The 20,144-nt window shown below is 38.5% G+C and overlaps 1 protein-coding gene across 1 annotated transcript in view; it reads left to right on the top strand.

The window, feature by feature from the left end:
* Positions 1 to 20,144, top strand: part of tasora (transcription activation suppressor a) — a 118,043-nt gene that overhangs the window by 48,060 nt on the left and 49,839 nt on the right. The window contains exons 5-8 of the mRNA XM_065259366.2: positions 5,782 to 5,873; positions 5,966 to 6,097; positions 6,198 to 6,328; positions 6,414 to 6,445. Coding sequence (XP_065115438.1) covers positions 5,782 to 5,873; positions 5,966 to 6,097; positions 6,198 to 6,328; positions 6,414 to 6,445 — 387 coding nt within the window. The remainder of the gene's footprint in view (positions 1 to 5,781; positions 5,874 to 5,965; positions 6,098 to 6,197; positions 6,329 to 6,413; positions 6,446 to 20,144) is intronic.

The raw sequence follows: 20,144 nt of genomic DNA on the forward strand, positions 1-20,144 counted from the left end.
CTTTGAAAATCGCATCAGGTCTTCTGTTACATTTTCGCGATTCATGCAGAATCTCAAAAACAAAAAAATACAACATCTGCGGCTGCAAGCAATTAACGTGCAGACTGGGACAATGCAAATATCAAAGAGGCTTGTGTTTGTAGTGCTCACTTCATTTGAGGTAAGTCATCATTTTTCAGCCCTGTTAGGTTAAATTATAAAGCCAGGATAGTATAACAGTTTGACCCCATGCTGCGCGCGCACCCGATAATCATTCAATGTTTACAAACCTTGAAGGGGTCTATTGGGCTTAAGTTGCTTTAAATATTTAATTAATGAACACACACCCGGAGCAGTGGGCAGCTATCACTGCAGTGCCTGAGGAGCAAAGAGTGACCGGTGCCTTGTTCAAGGGCACCTCAGTCACAGGCTATGTTTACATTAATGCGTTTATGCTTTAAAACGCGTTACTTTTGCTACGTTTACACCTTTCATCTACACTACATCACCGTTTTCGACCCTCATAAACGGAGTCGTTCGCAAACGCTGAAGACCCTGTTTTAGTTTGAGAACTCAGACGTTGCTCTGAGTGTAAATGAACGTAGACGGAGTCTTATGTAAACGAACAGCTGACGTTAACGTGACAGCACATCATTTTCAAAGTAAAAATGATTTTATTCATGTAAATGTTGGTTTGCAACGGAGGTTTTGGCAAAAATAGTAAACATCTACCAACCAGCTATTATAAACGCTATATCGGATTGTTTTAACATGTATCCTTATAGATAATGTCTGTTTTATATTAATGTTTGAGTATTGTTGTGTTTAATGTGTTTGTTTTGTTTAAATTTAGTTAGCTTACGAAAGATAGACTGTAATTTTAAACGCCATATAGGCGTTGCATAGGCCAATATAAAGGGACAATTGTAATGGGTCAGACATTATTTTCCAGTTTAATGTAAGTTTTCTTTGCTACTTTAAAATGAATTTCGTTTCAGATAATTTGTCTCTTAATTTTAATCGATGTTTTGTTGATAAGTTTTGTGAATATAAATTAATAAAAACATAAACTCAACGTCATTAATATAATGCTCGTTTAGGCGCTTGGCTTTAAGCTATTTGTGTGTTGCTAGCGGAGGACGTGCACGGACCTCGCACACTTTTAAAAATTAATGCAATAAGCATTTCTGGTAGGCTAAAGCAATACTTCACTTCTTACTATGTTTGATTGAAGTTTGCATTTGCTGAAATTTATTTTTGCTTCAAGTTCGCTACTGTTTAGTTCTGTTCACTTGAATGCTTTCTTTTTAAATCATAAAGACCTTTCTGTTTAGTTATAAAATCAAAATTAACCTATTAATCATATTAATATGTTGTAGGGGGAGCTAGAACATTATAAGTTTTTATGTTTTGTTTAAAGGAGTAGTCCACTCTATAGATGGGGCCCATTGACTTACCATAGTATTTTTTTTCCTACTATTAAAAGTCAATGGACCCCATCTTTAAAGTGGACTACTCCTTTAAATTTAGTTAGCTTATGAAAGGTAGACTGTAATTTGAAACGCCATGTAGGTGTTGTAAAGGCCAATATGAAGGGAGAATTGTAATGGGTCAGACATAATTTTCCAGTTTAATGTAAGTTTTGTTTGCTACTTTAAAATGAATTTGGTTTCAGATAATTTGTCTTTTAATTTTAATAGATGTTTTGTTGATACGTTTTGTGAATATAAATTAATAAAAACAATAAACTCAACGTCATTAATATAATGCTCGTGCTTGCGCTTTTAGCTATTTGTGTGTTGCTAGCGGAGGAAGTGCACGGACCTCGCACACTTTTAAAAATTAATGCAATACGCATTTCTGGTAGGCTAAAGCAATACTTCACCTCTAACTGTGTTTGATTGAAGTTTGCATTTGCTGAAATTTATTTTTGCTTCAAGTTCGCTACTGTTTAGTACTGTTCACTTGAAAGCTTTCTTTTTAAATCATAAAGACCTTTCTGTTTAGTTATAAAATCAAAATTAACCTATTAATCATATTAATATGTTGTAGGAGGGAAATAGAACAGTATAAGACTTTCCCAAACACATTTTTATAGGTTCAAAAATAGTGTCTGTTATAGTTGCCAGCAAAAGACCCATGTATGACTTTTTGTCAATATCGTACACCCCTAGGCTGCAGAAACGTGCAAAGGTAAGCTATTATTAGAGTAATAAGTTATTTTACACTTTTATGCGCATGCCCAGTTACGTGATTGGTCATGTTTCATGCGTCTATGGTGGTGTATAGTGTGGATGAAGATTCTTTTTAAAATGCCAGTATAAACGAGGATCGTTTTCATTTTAAAATGCCGTTTTAAAACCCAAATGCTCTAATGTAAACATGGCCACAGCCTGCCGGCCACACAACTGAACCGGCAACTCTTGGGTTACAAGGCAGACTCTCTAACCACTAGGTTATGACTGAAGTGACGAGAATACTTTTTGTGTTCAAACTTATTCTCTGATGTGTATTCACGAAAATAGCACATGCATGTGTTTTAACTGAGTCAGCCGTAGAATAAATATTAGGGATGTAACAGTATCAACAATTCAGGGTACGGTAGTATTTTGGTAGGATGCCCACGGTACGGTAATTATTGAAACATTTACAGGAAGGAAAAAACAAATGAAGACTTGGAAAAACTGCCATAAGTGTTTATTAAACAAGACTGAACATTACAATGTACAAAGTGTAGTGTAGTGTTTACAATTTGCATAAAAAGGACAAAAATAATTAGACCATGTAATAAAATAAAAAATAAAGTTTCAGTTTAGTTTATCAACTTTAAACAACTCCCAATCAGTCAGGTTTTAGGAATTGAGTCACTCCCTCAATTGACCTAGTTTTTATTATTATTAATGCTAATGCTTGGTACTCCTTTGAAAACAACGGTTGTGATTGTAGAATCAAGAAAAGATGATGGGTTTTAAAATTGGTCAATTCCTGAAAACAAAAACAACCCAGTAAAAATAAAAATAGCAGCTTACTTATTATAGCTGGACCTAGAGCTGAGGTCCGCTCACTTAATACAGGGGTGCGTTTCCCAATCGGAAGTCTGCAGCCTTCATAGGTTGCATTTGTAGGCTGCATACGTCATGAAGACCGTCTTATTTCAGAATAATAACATTTTTCAAGTTGACAATTATTCTTATTTAATCGTATATTGTTGTAACATGCTTATGACTTGTGAATGTAATACTCAGTTAACTTAAATACACCAGGCGCGTGTAATGATGGATGCAGCCTGCATATGCGACCTAAGGAGGCTGCTTTCTAATTGAGAAATGGCACACACACTCCTCATTCACGGATTAACTCACACTCGTTTTTTGTATGTCCATCACATTTTGTCCTTTCTCGTTTCTTGTCACAACGAATGCAAACTTTTTCCACCCATCAGATTTATAATCCGTGTTTCTTTTGCTTCCGCCATTGTCGCTTCACTTGTAGAGAGGCATCAGAGTGGCACGCATGGGATTATGGGAATTGTAGTTCCCGCGTCCCTCCACTCGCTCCACTTGGCCGGAAAAAAACTACACGTGTTGCCCGGACGATCTAATGTTTTACCGAATCACGTGACCACGGTTGTACCCGGAAAATTTTATATCGCAATACCACGAAATTTATAATACCGTTTCATGCCTAATAAATATGCATAGATTCCTCATTGGTAGCTGCTTGACAGATGCATACATAGATTTGTTTAACTACATAAGACATTTGACCGTCGGCTTGCATGCTCTCGAGCTTGGCGGGGTTGTCAGATTTGAAAAAAAAAGTCTATCTCAATTACCTTTTCCCAAATACCACAACTTTTCTTTCATAAATAATATTATGTTAATATTTACAGCAGGTAAACCAAATCCTTTCACATTTAATCCACGAGAAAAAACATTAATTTCAACAATTTTAAAGTAATCTGATTCCGCAGGAAACCGCCAACTTGGCAGCACTGGATTTCACACCATCTTGTACCATTCAAATATGACGGATGACATATAACGGCCCATAGAAACAGCTGCCAATAATGCATCTAAGTGTATGTGTGTGTGTGTGTGTGTGTACCTGGTAATTATCACGTTGTGGGGACCAATTGTCCCCACAAAGATAGGAATACCAGTGTTTTTGGGACCTTGTGGGGACATTTTAAGGTCCCCATGAGGAAACAAGCTTATAAATAGAACAGAATGATCTTTATTGAAAAATCTAAGGTACAAGAAAGGTTTCTGTGATAGTTGGGGTTAGGGTTTGGGTTAGGGGAATGGAATAGAATATACAGTTTGTACAGTATAAAATGCATTACGTCTATGGAAACCAGAATGTGTGTGTGTGAATTTTATTAAACATTTATGTTTCTTAACGTAAGCGTGAAAGTCACTTACCATCTTAAGGGTAAGAAAAATTACACATTTCACTAGTTTGCCTGCGCATTCAGGTTTTAATGATTAATGGTAAATAAACTTGGCTTGCTGTCCTCGAAGGGAGCTCTGTATCTGAGCTCTGAACCTTCAGAGAGAGCGAACCTGAGTCTGGGACTCGAGCCCCAAGTTCAACCCCCTGCAACAGAACTGCAAAGAGGAAGAAAGAGAGAGTGAAGGAGGAGATTGGGAGGAGAATGCAGCTGTCGGAATGTCGGAAAAAAATGCAGCTGGACGCGGAAGCCTGAAGGCTGCCTTATATACGCCCATGATGATGATGATTGACAGGCTCCTCCCGAACCTACGTTTAGAACTACATTTAAGTCAATGGCACAGAGTGATGGTAGCATCATCACAGTATGTCTGTGTATTCATGATGCTGTCTATAAAATGCAACTTTCCGACACCTGCAGCACTCATGCAAGCCCACAGAGAACACTGCCACCACCATGCTTTACTGTTTGTACCATGCATTATTCATTGTACTTCTCACCCTTGCCACACCATACAGTTTGAAACACCTCAGAACCACAAAGATTAATCTTTGTCTCATTACTACAAAGTATAGAGAGCTAGAGACTCAATAGTCTTTACCTTTCTCATTATGAGCTCTAGCAAAAGGCTTTTTGTGCATTGGCTTTACCAGTGGCTTCCTCTGTGGGTGACAGCCATGAATGGCTCTCCTTTGCTCTGTACGTCCGTCGTGTGTTGTCACAGGAAACACCCCAGCTTGACTTTCTAATCATTTAGCCAACTGTGCTGAACTTGCATGATGATTATTTTTCAACATCTCTCATCACAAAGCGCTCTTGACAAGGTATTAACTAAAGTGGACGTCCTGGACATCACAGAGAGCTTCCTACAAGTCCATCCTTTTTTAATTTTTGGATCCCTTTCGTGACAGTATTTAATCTTATTAGCAATGCTTAACTAATTATCTTTGTCCACTTATTTTGACAAAACACGTGATGCACACAGGATCTCTCCACACGCATGACACAATCCGAACACTTATTATGAATTAGCGCATCCTCGGAAGTGCAGTCACGAGCCGCCACTGGTATGTATGTATGCATGTATGTATGGCGCACATGCATTGCTGAGCACAAAAAGTATTCTCGTTGTTTCATGAAGATTGAACTACTGTTGTCACATGGATTATTTTAAAGATGTAACTGCCTTTCTGGGCCTTGAAATTTGTGAGTTGCGTTGTTGTTAAGTGAGGCTCAAAAAACTCTCAGATTTTATTATAGTGATATCCTTTAAGTAAAGTCTGTAAAAATCAGTTAAGACTCCAATCAGTAAATAAAAGATATTACATGTATATGTTAATATATTGCAGGTGTATATCTGTGTCAGTTCTCTGATTTACTTCAAATCAACCCCACGGAGCTTGGATCTACAGGAAACATCATCATATTTAAAGTAATAAAGGTACTTGCAGTTTGAATGTGTTCTTTTAATAAGTAGGATAATGTTATGGATAATTGTTAATAAATTGTACTGACACATTTTTTGTCTTTCAGGGTAAAGTGAAGAGTGTACATGATAGTATGTCCAGAGGTATGGATCCTACACCTAAATTTGATAGTCATTTCTCCAAAAACTCAAAACGAGTGACCTCTTTGCATTCATACAAGTCATTTGAATATACTCAGGTAAAAATAAAATTCTTGCTTATAGCATTTAAGTACACTTCATACTCGCTGGAAACTAACTGAAGAGGAGAGGAAACTAACTGTGTGCATTTCCTTATAGCAATACTTCTATGAGTATGTGGACTTTGAGATTTTCTCCAGGCCAAGACATGTATGTCCATATGCTGTGGTCTCTTATCAGTTCAAAGGCAAAGAGGCCTCAACAGTCCCCAAGCAACTGCCCCCTTTTAGGTACTCGAGTACTCCCATTACCTCTCAGTTGTTGCAACTCACCTTTCTGACTCTAGTTTTGCTTAATGTTTTCTTTGTTTCTCAGGTCCAACAGTCTTCCATCAGGGATGAGCGGAGGTAAGTATTTCTTAGACAGTATAATATAATGCATGCAATGTAAAAGTTTACAGCATCTCACCTCGAAAAGAAATCCTGTGACTTTTAAATATAACGGGATCTTGTCACACCCCTACCTTTAAAACAGCTCGCTAATGAACTACAGGTGTCCAGATCAAGTCTTTTTTTATTTGTATGGCTTTACAGAAAGCCACACTGTAAAGCTTATTTCCCAGGAAAATATTTCAGAAATCTGGTTACTCGCTAGGGGTGTCACAATTCTCCATATCCTCGATTCGATTAAATTTTTTTTTCTCTCTCTCTCTCTCTCTAAGGTCACGATTCGATACGATTCTTAATTTTAACTTTTTTTGAAAGCACAAACATTTTTTAGACTAGACTTTTATGAAATATAAAAGGGGTTCTCAACCTTTTACAATCTGGGCCCCCCCAAAGCAGGTTAATTGCAGTTGGGCCCCCCCACACCGGTCGATCGATAGTAGGGGTGTAACGGTACGCAAAAATCACGGTTCGGTGCGAACCCCGGTTTTGAAGCCACGGTTCGGTTCATTTTCGGTACAGTAAGGGAGAAATGCAAACATTAAACTGCAGGTTGTTTATTACTTTAAACTTTTTTTTACAATTTGTTTACACTTTTTTAAACACTTTATTAAAGTATAAAATATATATAAAATGAAAAAATAATAAATAAAATACTACTGCAAAGTTATTTTTTACATTATTTTATAACAGAAGGTAACTCTTATCTTAACCTTCTCTTAAACTTTTTCTACTAAAACCTTGAACTAACAAATTCAATTCCTGAATACATTTATGAACTATTAGCCTACATTTTTGCCACTAAAAATTTTCTGTTTTGATTTATTTTGGATTGTTTAACTCACAGAATTGAATTGGCTATGTACCATCTCTGTATAAAAATAATATTACTGCTCTATGTGTAACTGCATAGCAAGCAACATGATGATATACTTATTATACACTCATTTTGAGATTAGTGAGCTGCATACATAGCCATCTTTGATCTTTTGCACGTTTCTCCTAATCTTTGCTTGTGTCATCAATGTAAGCTGTGACTTTACTTACGAACCCCTCCGCAGCTGAGTAACAGCTGAGTAAGCCCGGGTTACAGCTCTTCTCTGTCCCGACCAGCTGATCGCATTGTGACAATGATATGATTGACGTGATATGCAGATGAAAAATCTGATCACGCATTCCTTATTCTTGCTGTCACAGAAAGCGCGTCTCATGAATGCGTAGCAACGAAAGACGTGCATCCTCTCACGCACTTTTGAAAGAACAAAGCAGCGCGTTGACACGCGTTTAACATGCGCTTTTAGATACGACACGTAAACGTTTACATCAATAATCAAACGGATATACAACTAAGTAAATAAAAATCTTTCTGCGGGCCGAATTATGTTATATGTTTGACAGAAGACTTGCGCTGAACGCGGAGACTTCCGCCACTTAATATGTTCGTGCGGAAACGCACGTATTATGTTCCGCACAGGCGCACACAAAATACTTTCGGTGCACGTGCGCACCGTGCCGAAAGCCCTGAACCGAAACGGTCCGGTTCGAATACACGAACCGTTACACCCCTAATCGATAGATAGATAGATAGATAGATAGATAGATAGCAGAGGTGGAAAGTAACGAATTACATTTACTCACGTTACTGTAATTGAGTAGTTTTTTTGTGTACTTTTACTTTTTTGAGTAGTTTTTAAAATCTGTACTTTTACTTTTACTTAAGTATGTTTTGTTTAAAGTATTGTACTTCGCTACATTTTAAATCATATCCGTTACTGAGTAAAAAAATATTTTAAAAAAGCAAGGTGAAAAGACGCGCAACGGATGATTGATGGGCGGGGGAACGCGCAAAAAGAACCATGGAGACGGACCAGACAGGCGCGCGCTAATGCAGACCCGCCTCAGTTCAAATCTTATGAAAGAAACCCCTGGTCATATTTAAGCGAACACTTTCCACTGACGCGAAGCAAGTGTTTCCTCATATGAAAGGTAGGATTCATGCCCTTAAGTATGAAATTGCCGACCTTTTACCGCTCAATTGCACGACGCGTTTTTATTACCATGCGCAGTATCTTCCGAGGTCTAGCAGCTTTGCGTCAAGTCAAACACAACTTCAGAACGTCCTCGAGAATGCGCAGGTCATTAGACATTGCATCAGAGAGAGAGAGAGAGAGAGAGAGAAGATTAAAGGTCTGACATCAGGTACCCAGGTCAGGGAAGCTAGAAGACAATAAACGTGTCAAAAGTATATAGCTATGGCACTCATCTCATTATATGCTCATTTAAACTATATATAGTTTAATAAAATAATGTATGTTACAAGCAAAACATCAATTACAACCTTACTAGTGATTGTATTTACTAGCTGCTGACCACCTTCAAAAGTGCATAACTCACATGTAAAAATCATTAAATAATTCCATAAATTTTTCTTAGTTTAAAAAAGTTTTTTATTTTATTAACTTTTTCTTATTGCACTTTAATTGTAAAGATGTTCATACAATTAAAAACAACTAGTTTGAGATTTATATTCCCTTGTCGTTTTTGAACTATACTAGAATCCTCCGCCTCTCCCCGCTGTAAAAAAGTAACTTTTACTCTGAGTAAAGTTAAAGCAACACCAAAGAGTTTTTTTTACCTTAAAATAACGCTTCCAAAAAAGTTTCAGTGGTTCATCCACTCTAAACAGGGTGAATGGCACTTTCACATTCGCTTTGCAGCCCTCTATCGGCCAAAACCGCACTAAAGAAGTTTCCAACCGTCGGGTAGTGGTCCTGTAGTCCGAGTGAATACTACAAAAACTTGCTTTACGGCAGACCTACAATCCAATCAGAGCCAGCTATGCCTCAGTATTTATGACAGTGGGTAATGGACAATTACGCTTCTAACCTGTAGGGGGAGCAAAGAGCCAAAACTCTTTGGTGTTGCTTTAAAATGACTTACTTTTTACTTTTACTTGAGTAGATTTTTAGACCAGTAACTTTACTTTTACTTAAGTAAAATATTATTAAAGTAACTTTACTTTTACTTGAGTACAATATTTTATTACTTTTTCCACCTCTGATAGATAGATAGATAGATAGATAGATATAGATATAGATAGATTTTGAGGCTGTTTACACTTGGCATTAACATGCGTTTTCGTCGATCAGATCACAAGTGGACGACGTTAATGCCGGGTGTAAACGGTGTTCAAAACGTTTTGAACGCGTCCACTTTCGACCACTTTTTAACCACATCCAGAGGTAGTCGAAACCACTTTCGATCGGATCGCTTTGGAGCTGCGGAACGCAATGTGGTTGAATGTGTTCGAACAGCCCCACGCGACCGCCTTCTTTCCGCCCATTTATCTAATCTGAGGTATCTTTCATTGATAAAACTACTGCGGGTGTTCTCCGTAGTTTCGTTTTGAAAGCGTGAAAGTTGTGCAATCCTATTTCATCAATTGCGCTGAAAATTCAGAGAAAGCTCTAACATACACATGTACAAAACTTTGTGCAGCATGTTTACTTGCTAAACAAGCAGTGGACACCGACATAATATTAGGTTGCGTCCATATAAACTCATAATTACTCCCGCTCGCGTTTGAATGACAGCAGAGAGACTCGCCCACCGTCTCACGGACCGTCCCCTCACAGTATTCAGGACAGAAGTGGTCGAAAGTGGACAAAAGAGACTGATTTAAATACCAGGTGTAAACGTAATGTGTCTCTCTCGTCCACTTGTGATCCGATCGATGAAAACACATCTTAATACCAAGTGTAAACAGCCCCATAGATAGATATAGATGGATAGGTGGATAGATGGATAGATGGATAGATGGATAGATAGAATAATAACACAGGGTCATCCTGGACTGGGTTCTGCGAGTCATTTTGGACTGGCAGCATTAACTTGTTAACTCATGCTATTAATTCATAAATCATTAACGTGTTAAAATAATTCAATGTTATTAAATGCAGTCAGACCACCGGGAGCCCCGCCCGGATTTGATCCGCGAGGAGGAGGTTTTTAATGCTGCACAGACTGATTGGAGTGTGGCTCTTTCACGCACCCGTGCAGGCACGCACGCACGCACGCACGCACGCACGCACACACACACACCAGATGCACAAACAACCAAGAGACGTGTCACGCGCACATATTCTTTTGAACGCAGAGCTTTTTCATACAGTGCGCTAATGAGCATGTCGCATGCCGCACGCGCCTCTTGGTGGTTCGTGGATCTGGTTTGTGTGTGCGTGCGTGAAACAAAAACACGCAGTGTAGCAGAGGCTTTACGGTTAGTTAACCGTGACATTTTAAAGCGCGGTTAATAGTGAAACCGGTTAATCGCTGCATCCCTACTCTCTTCTGATAGGCCTGTTGTTTTATGAGTGAAATACGCAGTTGAAATAAAGTTACCCGTGGAATTACAGTAAGTGTTAGTTTATGGACACTAAATGTTAGGTTAGTAAACCAATAGACACAGAGACTAAGAGATTTTAACCTTACCATGTTTAACTCAATAAACAGACACCAAAAGGGCTTGTGTCTGTAACTTAAGAATACAAACAACGTCTGATTTCCAACAGATATTCTATCAAAACCGGTGGCTACCAAAGACTTTAACGTTACAAAACAACACTTCAGCATCTAGTTAGCAAACACGTTAGCGTTGCATAACTGTGTACAATATATCATTTCAGTATTCTCTGGCTACATAATGTAACTTAAAAGTTAGGACTGCTGATAAATTGCATGTCTCGCTCACCTCTTCTGTAAAGCCGGTTCATTGATTAGTAGTAAATCACCATCAGCTGCTTTCAGAAGCGGCAACCGGCAGCCGGTTCTGAGAGCAGGTGATGCCGCTTTACTACTAATGACGAGATTCGCGTGACAATCGCGTGCAAGTTATTGTGCAGCCCTGCTTAATATGTGTTTACTTACGGGTTGTGGATTTAAGGTCGGATCCAACAAAGTAAGCACTGTAAGCACTGCAACATCTTTGAGTAGATTCCTGGAGAAACCAGCATTGAACTGCCACACCGAAGCAGTCACTTGTGAAATGTTTAGATCAGATGGCTAAAGTTGACCTAATTGTTGAGGAATTTCTAATTAAATGAATATTAGCCATTGTTCTCGTATATTAATGTTTTTCAGAAGCCTTTAAAGCAACACTATGTAGTTTCCATGTAAAAATGACTTACAGCTCCCCCATGTGTTTGAAAAGCGCAACAGTGCCTGGTATCAGACACTCTTCTGCAGGCAGGGGGAGGGGCGGGGCTGTGTTTCCTACCCTCCACCGCCGTTTTCAGAGTGTGCTTGTAGCAGCTAGGAGGCTGCTCAGGTTGCAGCAACAGTACAATTTGTCCAGTTAAAAGTTGTTCTATCACTGAAATAATTATAGAGACATTATTTAAAGGTAAAAAAACTACATAGTGGTGCTTTAAAAAGCCTTTAAAAAAAAGAATTATTTTGCAGACAATTCAGATTTTATTTTAATACATAACGATTTTAGTCTTTCGTGTAGCAGTTAAAAAAAAATACTGGCTAGGGCTGAGATTTGATCTAATCTTAAAAAAAATGTGGGATTAGTCTTTAAAAAGACTGTTGGGGTTTTGTTGTAAAGGACGGGAAAAGCGGCGGCCATATGCGATTCATTTGCAGCCTGGACGCGGAGGGGTTTGTGTCTCCTCTCTGCTCTGGCTGCAGCGCGAGGCTACTGATGGCCGGGGTATACCTTTTTCCCACGTCCGGCTCGTGCGCGCACGCGTCCGTGCAGCTTTCCAAGTATACTCCCCGCGGCTACACGCGGATGGGCGCGTTCGACAATATATGCAATACAAATAATTTCTTATTCAAATTATTAGTCTAACAGGCTGTCAGGGCAGCACTGGTTTGGCGACATTTACAGTACATTGAGAGACTGACACGCCGCCTGCGAGTTTTGGACGGGAGGGGCTCACGGCACTTGCTGCTCGTCTAACTGCAGAGTGATTCGTGCTGTCGAGTCTCCAAACACCACAAAATTCTCAAAAACACCAGTAAAAGTTGCTGGATTATGACATTTTCACAGTGAAAAACAAAACTTGGAGATATTGCTGTTACAACAACAATTTATTGTTATTAATTAACAATATAAATGTATTTAAACATGTTTGTGTGAGCGTGGCTGCGTACGTGCGTATTCTTTAAAAAGACATTTTCTTTTTAGAAGTTTGTCATTAATAACTTGATATTCTTGAAGTTTGTTAAGATGGTGTACAACAATTGCATCTAGATGTTAAACAACCAAGAAAACAGCTCTGATCTTGTCTTTTCAGTCATATTTTGATATGGTTACAAGACAGCAAACATAGTAAATAACGTCATAAGAAGTAGGCCTACAGTTAGGTTTTACAGTTCAAATCACTTACATTTTAGACAAAATATTGACTGTTTTGGTCTATTTTAGCAGCGAAAATCGATCTGATGAATCCAAACAAAAATCACAGCATAGCGTCTCACAGCTACACTCAATCGTGGTTTTAATGATTCAGTGATTTGAACGAGTCGGTTAAGTCAAAGATTTAATGACCCATTCACAAACAACTGTCTCATTCTTGATGAATCGGCCGTTTGAAAGAATCGCTTGAATGAACGACTCAATGACTCGTTTAATAAAACCGCTTATCACCTGTATTTCCACGCTCACCAGTCCAAACACATTTTTTAAAAAATTCGGGAGTTATGTATATACAAAATGACAACTTTTGATGACAGTAGTTTAGTGATAAAAATTAAAAAAAAAATTCAGATTTTATTTTTTCCCTCCCATCCTGTAGTCACTCGCCCCCCGCGATAGTGTCGGCGATTGAGAATCACTGAAATATAATATCTGGCCATGTTAGTCGTGCTGCCAGTGGAAAAATATGGTACACGCACATACCTGATAAAACAAAATTTTCTGTCTGATGAACATTTCTGTCAGTACGTTGCACCACAAAACAAGCTTTTTTACCATCAGAGTAGATTGTAAAACTATACCCCAATAAGTCATGTTTAAATGTGGTTTTAATAACTCTTATGCAACTGAAATAAGTTGTTGTGAAACTTAAACAAACCTCAGTTCAGAGAAACATCCAGTCCTGGCATAGACGTCATTCTGCTGTGCATGCGTGCGTGCTCTGTTCTGATTGAGTTCAGCTGAAGGCGGGAGGCACTTGCTGTTTTTTTTTCCCCATGTAAAGAGCAGCTCGCGTAGTGTCTCCTGCATCTGCCATGCTATCTTTTGACTGGCTGTAGCTAGCTAAGTTAGAGGAGGTTGACTCGCAGTACTCAACACATGTTTTTTTTTTTTTTCGCTTTGCAAGCCAACCGGACGTGAAATGGGAGTGTGGCAGCAACGACGATTCCATTTTTTAATTCAAAGTTTGAAGTTTTGTGACTTAATTTCAATCGTTTTTAAATCGATTTTAGAGTGATACCCTTATTCCTTGCATGTTTTTTTATTGTACTGAAGAAAGGATAGATTTGAGAAGAGAATTTTCCACTGATTTGGTCATACAATTAAGTTTTTAATCCTTCGAAACCATGAAAAGTCTACTTTTATTTGTGTACAATCACAATAACAACAAACAACAAAACAAAAATATCTTTCTAAAATGCTTTACTAAAATTATGCTTAATGTAGCGTATACTTAACACACATACTCAATAGATATGTCTAAAGAAGGCTTGAAATTTTTCATTTTAAATCAACCACTTAAATTAGAAAAAAAATATTGCCTGATTGTGTAATCTGTATTAGGGATGGCGAAAACGAAAAATTTTCTTGACCGGCCTCCGAGCCTCATTAGCCGGTTGAAACCGGTTAACCGATAGGCCTATTAGTTTAAAATATGCTATGCTATTTAAAATAACAGCCATTTCGAGCCGCGCCTGCAATTTCGCAACTCGCATCTCTCTGCGCTCTGCCTCCGGCTCACACACACACACAGACCTCACAATACTTTTTAAGTCCCCTACAGCGCAAAACAAACGCAAAACAAAACGCAAACGCGGCGCCGTGCTTAGTTTCGAAATAGTTTAGGTACTTGGGGATCGCATTGAACTTGAAAATAAAGGCGTTTGTGAAGCTCATTTGAAAATTCCCGCGGCTCATTTAAGAAAATGATAGCTCAGAAGAGACTGCGCTTTAGTTTGGGGTAGTAATAATAAAGACATAGGATGATCATCATCACCTTTTCTGTTACCACTGAAATATAGATGTACAGATGTGGCCTTTAAAAATGCGCGTTTTCTCCCGCGGCATTCGCCAATTCGTCTCGCAGAGTCTCGCAGCATTCTGCAAGTGCTTTCGGGGGGGCTACTTTCCATTTTCCCTTAATGTGTTTCGCTTCACAGAATATCCACCAGGTGGCGCATAAAAACATTGCATTGCGTTGTTTCCAGAAGTTAATAAGGGCATTGCTGAATATTTTACATTGCTCCTGTATTAAAACAGCAAAGTGATATGTCAACCCATTCTTGCCAGCATAACAGCGCATACAACTATTAAGATACGTGCAATGCGAACTTATAGGAAGTGCAACAGAGAATTTAGTGTGAGCCTTATAAACGCGACTCTATTTACAATGAATATCTTAATTATTTGTGTTGTCGAATTTTGACACCGTTTCATTGTTTGTTCATAATATTTATAATTGTCAGTTTTTCTAAAAGTATCAATATTTTAAAGAGATTAATGTGGTATAAAAAAAGACATGTTTTAAAGTTAAAAATGTTGTAAAAAATATAGTAGTATTCTTATATTTTAAGAATAACAATATGATACATTTATACTGCACTAAAATGCTTCACATATGGAAAGAGGAATTCTTCTCAACCACCACCAATAAAGTTTACAAATTATTCTTTAGAAAAAAGGCGTTTAAACCCGGGCTGTACAGTTGGCATATGATATCTTTTTTATTTCGTTTTTACATATTTATATTTATAAAATCTTTAATAATAGGCTACCTTTCTTGCGCATATGCAGTCAGTGTTTCTACGTAATTCATATTTGTAAAAAATATTATTGTAAAATAGAATATCACTAAAATAATTTATTAAAGTAACTTAATAAAATGTCGTAATGTCACTTCTGTGTTTTTTTAGTTGGTCAAACCAAAATAATTGACGCGAACAGAGAAACTGTGCCTTTTGCGGACGAAAAACACCTCCGAAATGTTGAGTTTATGAATATTTACAATATGTACTTTGTGAAATGTGTGTGTAAAATAATCAATTTTATAACATGTGGCTGTAGAGACAAACACGCCGCATCGCCTTCCAGATATCTTACACGTTCGCATTCAACACTTTTCAAAACTTATTTATATTAAATCTAATTAATAATTATAAATTATGACATGAGAAAATTAGAAGTGTGCAAAGAGCCAATTCAGATATTGTTAATTAAAGCTGTTTTATACACCTTTCTGCCTTGTTTAAATTAACAAGCATTTTATTTGCCACTGTCAACACGTTTTGTGATTGATTTAAAGATTTATTACAGAAACTTATATGAAGCAAAGCTATTGTACTAAGCATCTTTATATAAATGTTTTAAAAAATATATTAGTATTCTTATATATTAAGAATAACAATATGATACATTTATATTGCGCTAAAATGCGTTACATATGGAAAGAGGAATTATTCTCAACCACCACCAATAAAGTTTAAACATTATTCTTTAGAAAAACGCCTCCGAAGTGTTGAGTTTATGAATATTTACACTTACAATATATACTTTGTGAAATGTGTGTTTAAAATAATAAATTTCATAACTGTAAAGACAAACACGCCGCATTGCATGATTTTATAAATACCGAGGTCCATATAAGTATTTTCCAGGGCATGCACCCCAGGAAAAAAAGCTTCTTATTTCCCTGCTCTACATATATGAATTTTAATACATCAGAAAACCAAAGAATCAAATACCTATAGATTTCAAACCATGTCAGTATGCAGAAGACTTGTGTTGGTCATTAGGAATACATTGTAATAATTATTTTACCATCCTGGGCACACTGCTGCACACTTTCTCTTCTTTTGTTATTTATTTAACTTTAATGACTTCAACAGGTACTGTTTATTAGGCTTTAAGACTGAATGCAATAAAATGTTCAAGCCAAAATATGAACATTTAAACTCCGTGCACGCGCGCTACGGGTGGATGAAGCGTTGTACCGCGCACGTGATGCATCGCGTTTTCAAGTTCAAGCTTAGCAGAAGTCCAGTGCAACACAGGGAATCTAATCATTATACAGTTAAAAACATATCTTCAAGAATTAAAGGGTGGCGTGGAATGTTGTTAATAAACATGCTGAATAACGGAAAGTGAATTACTGGAGGGAGAGAAAGCAGCGCATTAAATTTGGACACCCAAGTGCTCAGCGGCATTAATGTTTCTTGTCCTGTCACCTTGACAGTCACTACGGTTTCATATTTCTCGTCAATAAACTGCTGTATAATAGTCAGCGTTTGATTACTTACATCTCTCTTGCACTTCCACTAACTGCGCATCTGACCTCTGTGTTGCACCTCTGTCTGCCTGGTTTGATTTTATTGGTCATCTCGGTTTCATTTTGACTTCATCTTACTTAATAGACCCTTTAACTGTTTGTACACCATGTTGACATGGCACCGTATGCGTGCGCATTAGGCAACGGAGGTATGGCAAGAATCAGCAGTGAAGCAACCTACCCATTACACAAAAAATGCACACGGCCGCGCCGGTCTCTGTGTGTCTGCATCTATGAAAAAAATGTGCACCACCTGCATGCAGAGAGCACGCGCGCTGCCTGCACGACATCCAATCACTGCAGTCCCACGTTGGTTTGGATGTTGGGACCGTACCAGTACAGCTCAGCAGTGGTGTAGTCTACTAGGAATTGTAAAGGATTTCCGTATACCCGCTAAAAATAGCGTGAGGATGCGTAACAGCATGGTTTTGTGACATTTCAAACTTTTAGTAATAGTGAAGCACTGACCATTAGCATGCTACACTTGCAACTTTAGCGGGTTGAAATGCATATACATATTAGGCTATATATTTGGTGTGTTTGACTTTCTGCCGAACTGCGCGATCCGATCGGCATATGAAATCCCTATAGCGGCGCGAAAGTGACTGGGGAGCAGTGTGGCGCTACAAAACCCACAGGCGAGTGACAGCAAAGTACCACGAGAGCGATTCAAAGCGGATTTAGCCACGTGATAACTGGAATCGCTCTCGCGGTACTTTGACATCACCAAGAGATCTATACCACTGCAGCTAAGTCACTACATTGACATGGCAGAAGGACAGAATGCCATTTTGTTCTGGGCACTCTTCCTTCACTCTTTCAAGTAGCCTTGGCAGTGCCTGCTTAGTGCTACAGTGGAGCGAGTTTTCAGCCATGGTGGCATCATGGCCAATTTGATCTTTTGAAAATGCAATGCAGTATAGGGGCCTCCCTCCACCTGTCCACAGCATGCATTTTATTTCTGTTGTAAGAGAACTTGACATGACTTGAAACTAAAATGTTAGGACTTTGGACTCGACTTGAGACTTGTTGGCTTTGACTTTTGACTCGACTTGGGACTTGCCTCATCTTTGACATGACTTGACTCGGGACTCGAGGGCAAAGACTTACTTGTGACTTGCATAACAATGACTTTGTCAATTTCAATTTAAAGAATTTTATTGGCATGATTGTGTCACTTACAATATTGCCAAAGCATTATACATAAAACAAGAAACATACAATAACACAATATTAACAAACATTAAGGTGCAATTAAGCTAAGGTGCTGGGTGATGGATGAAGTACTACTGCAAAATAAAATAAAATAGAATCAGAGGATATTTACAATATAAAGTTGACTTTGAAATATAAAAATATGAAGTATACAAATGTACATTTATGGAGGCACATGAGAGGTAAAATAAAAGTACTGTACAAGATCAGGGCTGTGGATTATTTCTGATGGTGTGTAACTGATAAATGAATTTAGCAGCAGCTGATGGGTGTCTGTCTTCCCCCAGTAACATCTTCATTTGATCTGAGTCTGAAGATTTATGAAACTCTGGTATGAGCTTTGAGATTTTGTCAAAGTGTTTTTCTCTAAGCTCTTTATATTTACCACAGTAAAGGAGAAAGTGTGTCTCTGTCTCGATCTCGCCACTGTCACAATGGACACAGATTCGCTCTTCTTTTGGGAGCCATGTTTGTCTATGTCGGCCTTTCTCTATTGCCAGAATGTGATCACTGAGTCTGTATTTAGTGAGGATTCGTCTCTGCTTTACATCTCTAACTGTGGAGAGATATTCTGACAGACTGTATCTTCTGTTTAGTGCCCCACCTTCACTTTGTCCCACCTCTGCTTATAGACGTCACATGCCGATTGGTCTGCGCTGCGCAGCAAGAAGCCACACAAGCGCTGAGCGTTGAGTCAAATTATAAGACGAGCGTAAGAAAACGACAGAGGTCTGGTCAGGGAATTAACCCAACACAAAAGTGAAAATGATAGCAATGACTCTTTAGATAAGATCTATAGACATGCACATCAGTGTTTTATTTGTCTGGAGAAAAGGACAATTTGATATCCAAAATAGTGTCCAACATAATACTTACTCTATCAATATACTCAAATAAGTAGGGCCTACATGCACTGCTATCAAACGTGATGTGTTTTTGGTGTTGTAATCTGGAACTTGGTGTATATCAAATGTGTTTGTTAAATGTCTCCACATGGAAACGGAATGCCCTCCCCCCGCACAGTCCTGCAATGAGAACCAGAAAAACCGGTTTCTAACCATTTTATTTACATGTGAATAGTGAGAGCACCCCCTCAGGAGCTGTAGCAGGGTTTTTGCGGGGTCTTTATAAGCTTAAGCCAGGACTTAGTTTAAATAGGAAATATAACTAGTTTTAACAAACATGCCTTACTAAAAACATTATTTGTCTGCATTTTGAGGCAAAAAAGGGCATGGCCGCCCGGACCTCTGTAATTTTCTGACGCGTGTCTTATTTGACTCAATGCTCAGCGCTCGTTTGACGACTTGCGGCGCCACGCAGCCCGATCGGACGGCATGTGACGTCTTAGCACCGCGAGACAGTAGGCCTACAGTATGCTTTTGAATAGATCTCGCGGTAGTGTGATGTCACAGGCCAACGGGTTTGCGCTGCGCCCCATTAAGTAAGATAAAGTGAAAATTATTCCTAGATGACCAATAAAATCATACCAGGCAGACAGCAAAGGAGGAAGGATACCTCAGTTAGTGGAAGTAATAGGTTAAATTGGGCCGGAGCGCAGCTCCGCCTCCTCGGGTCCACAACACACTTTGCCGGAGCTCCGGTCCGTCTCCTTCAGCAACAGGGTATGACGCAAAGCGAATAATAACGTTTAAATTCATAGGCTTCAAACTCGTGCTTGCGGGGCACCCTCGACAAAAATCATTTTGAGAAAATCATGCTTCTCAGAGGTCCACTGTGTTTTTAATCCCGTCTGAATCGGCCATGTCTGTGTTTTTCTCTGACGATCTCTGTAATCTGTAAATTTCAGAGCATTTTACCTACTGTTTTTCGCCGAACTCAGAGGTCATCTGAGAAATGTAATCCCGTCCGGATGAAGACGTCTGTGTTTGCTCGCAATATGTTTTGAAAACGCGTTT

This window comes from Paramisgurnus dabryanus, chromosome 24 (assembly GCF_030506205.2).
Source record: "Paramisgurnus dabryanus chromosome 24, PD_genome_1.1, whole genome shotgun sequence".
Taxonomy (NCBI): domain Eukaryota; kingdom Metazoa; phylum Chordata; class Actinopteri; order Cypriniformes; family Cobitidae; genus Paramisgurnus; species Paramisgurnus dabryanus.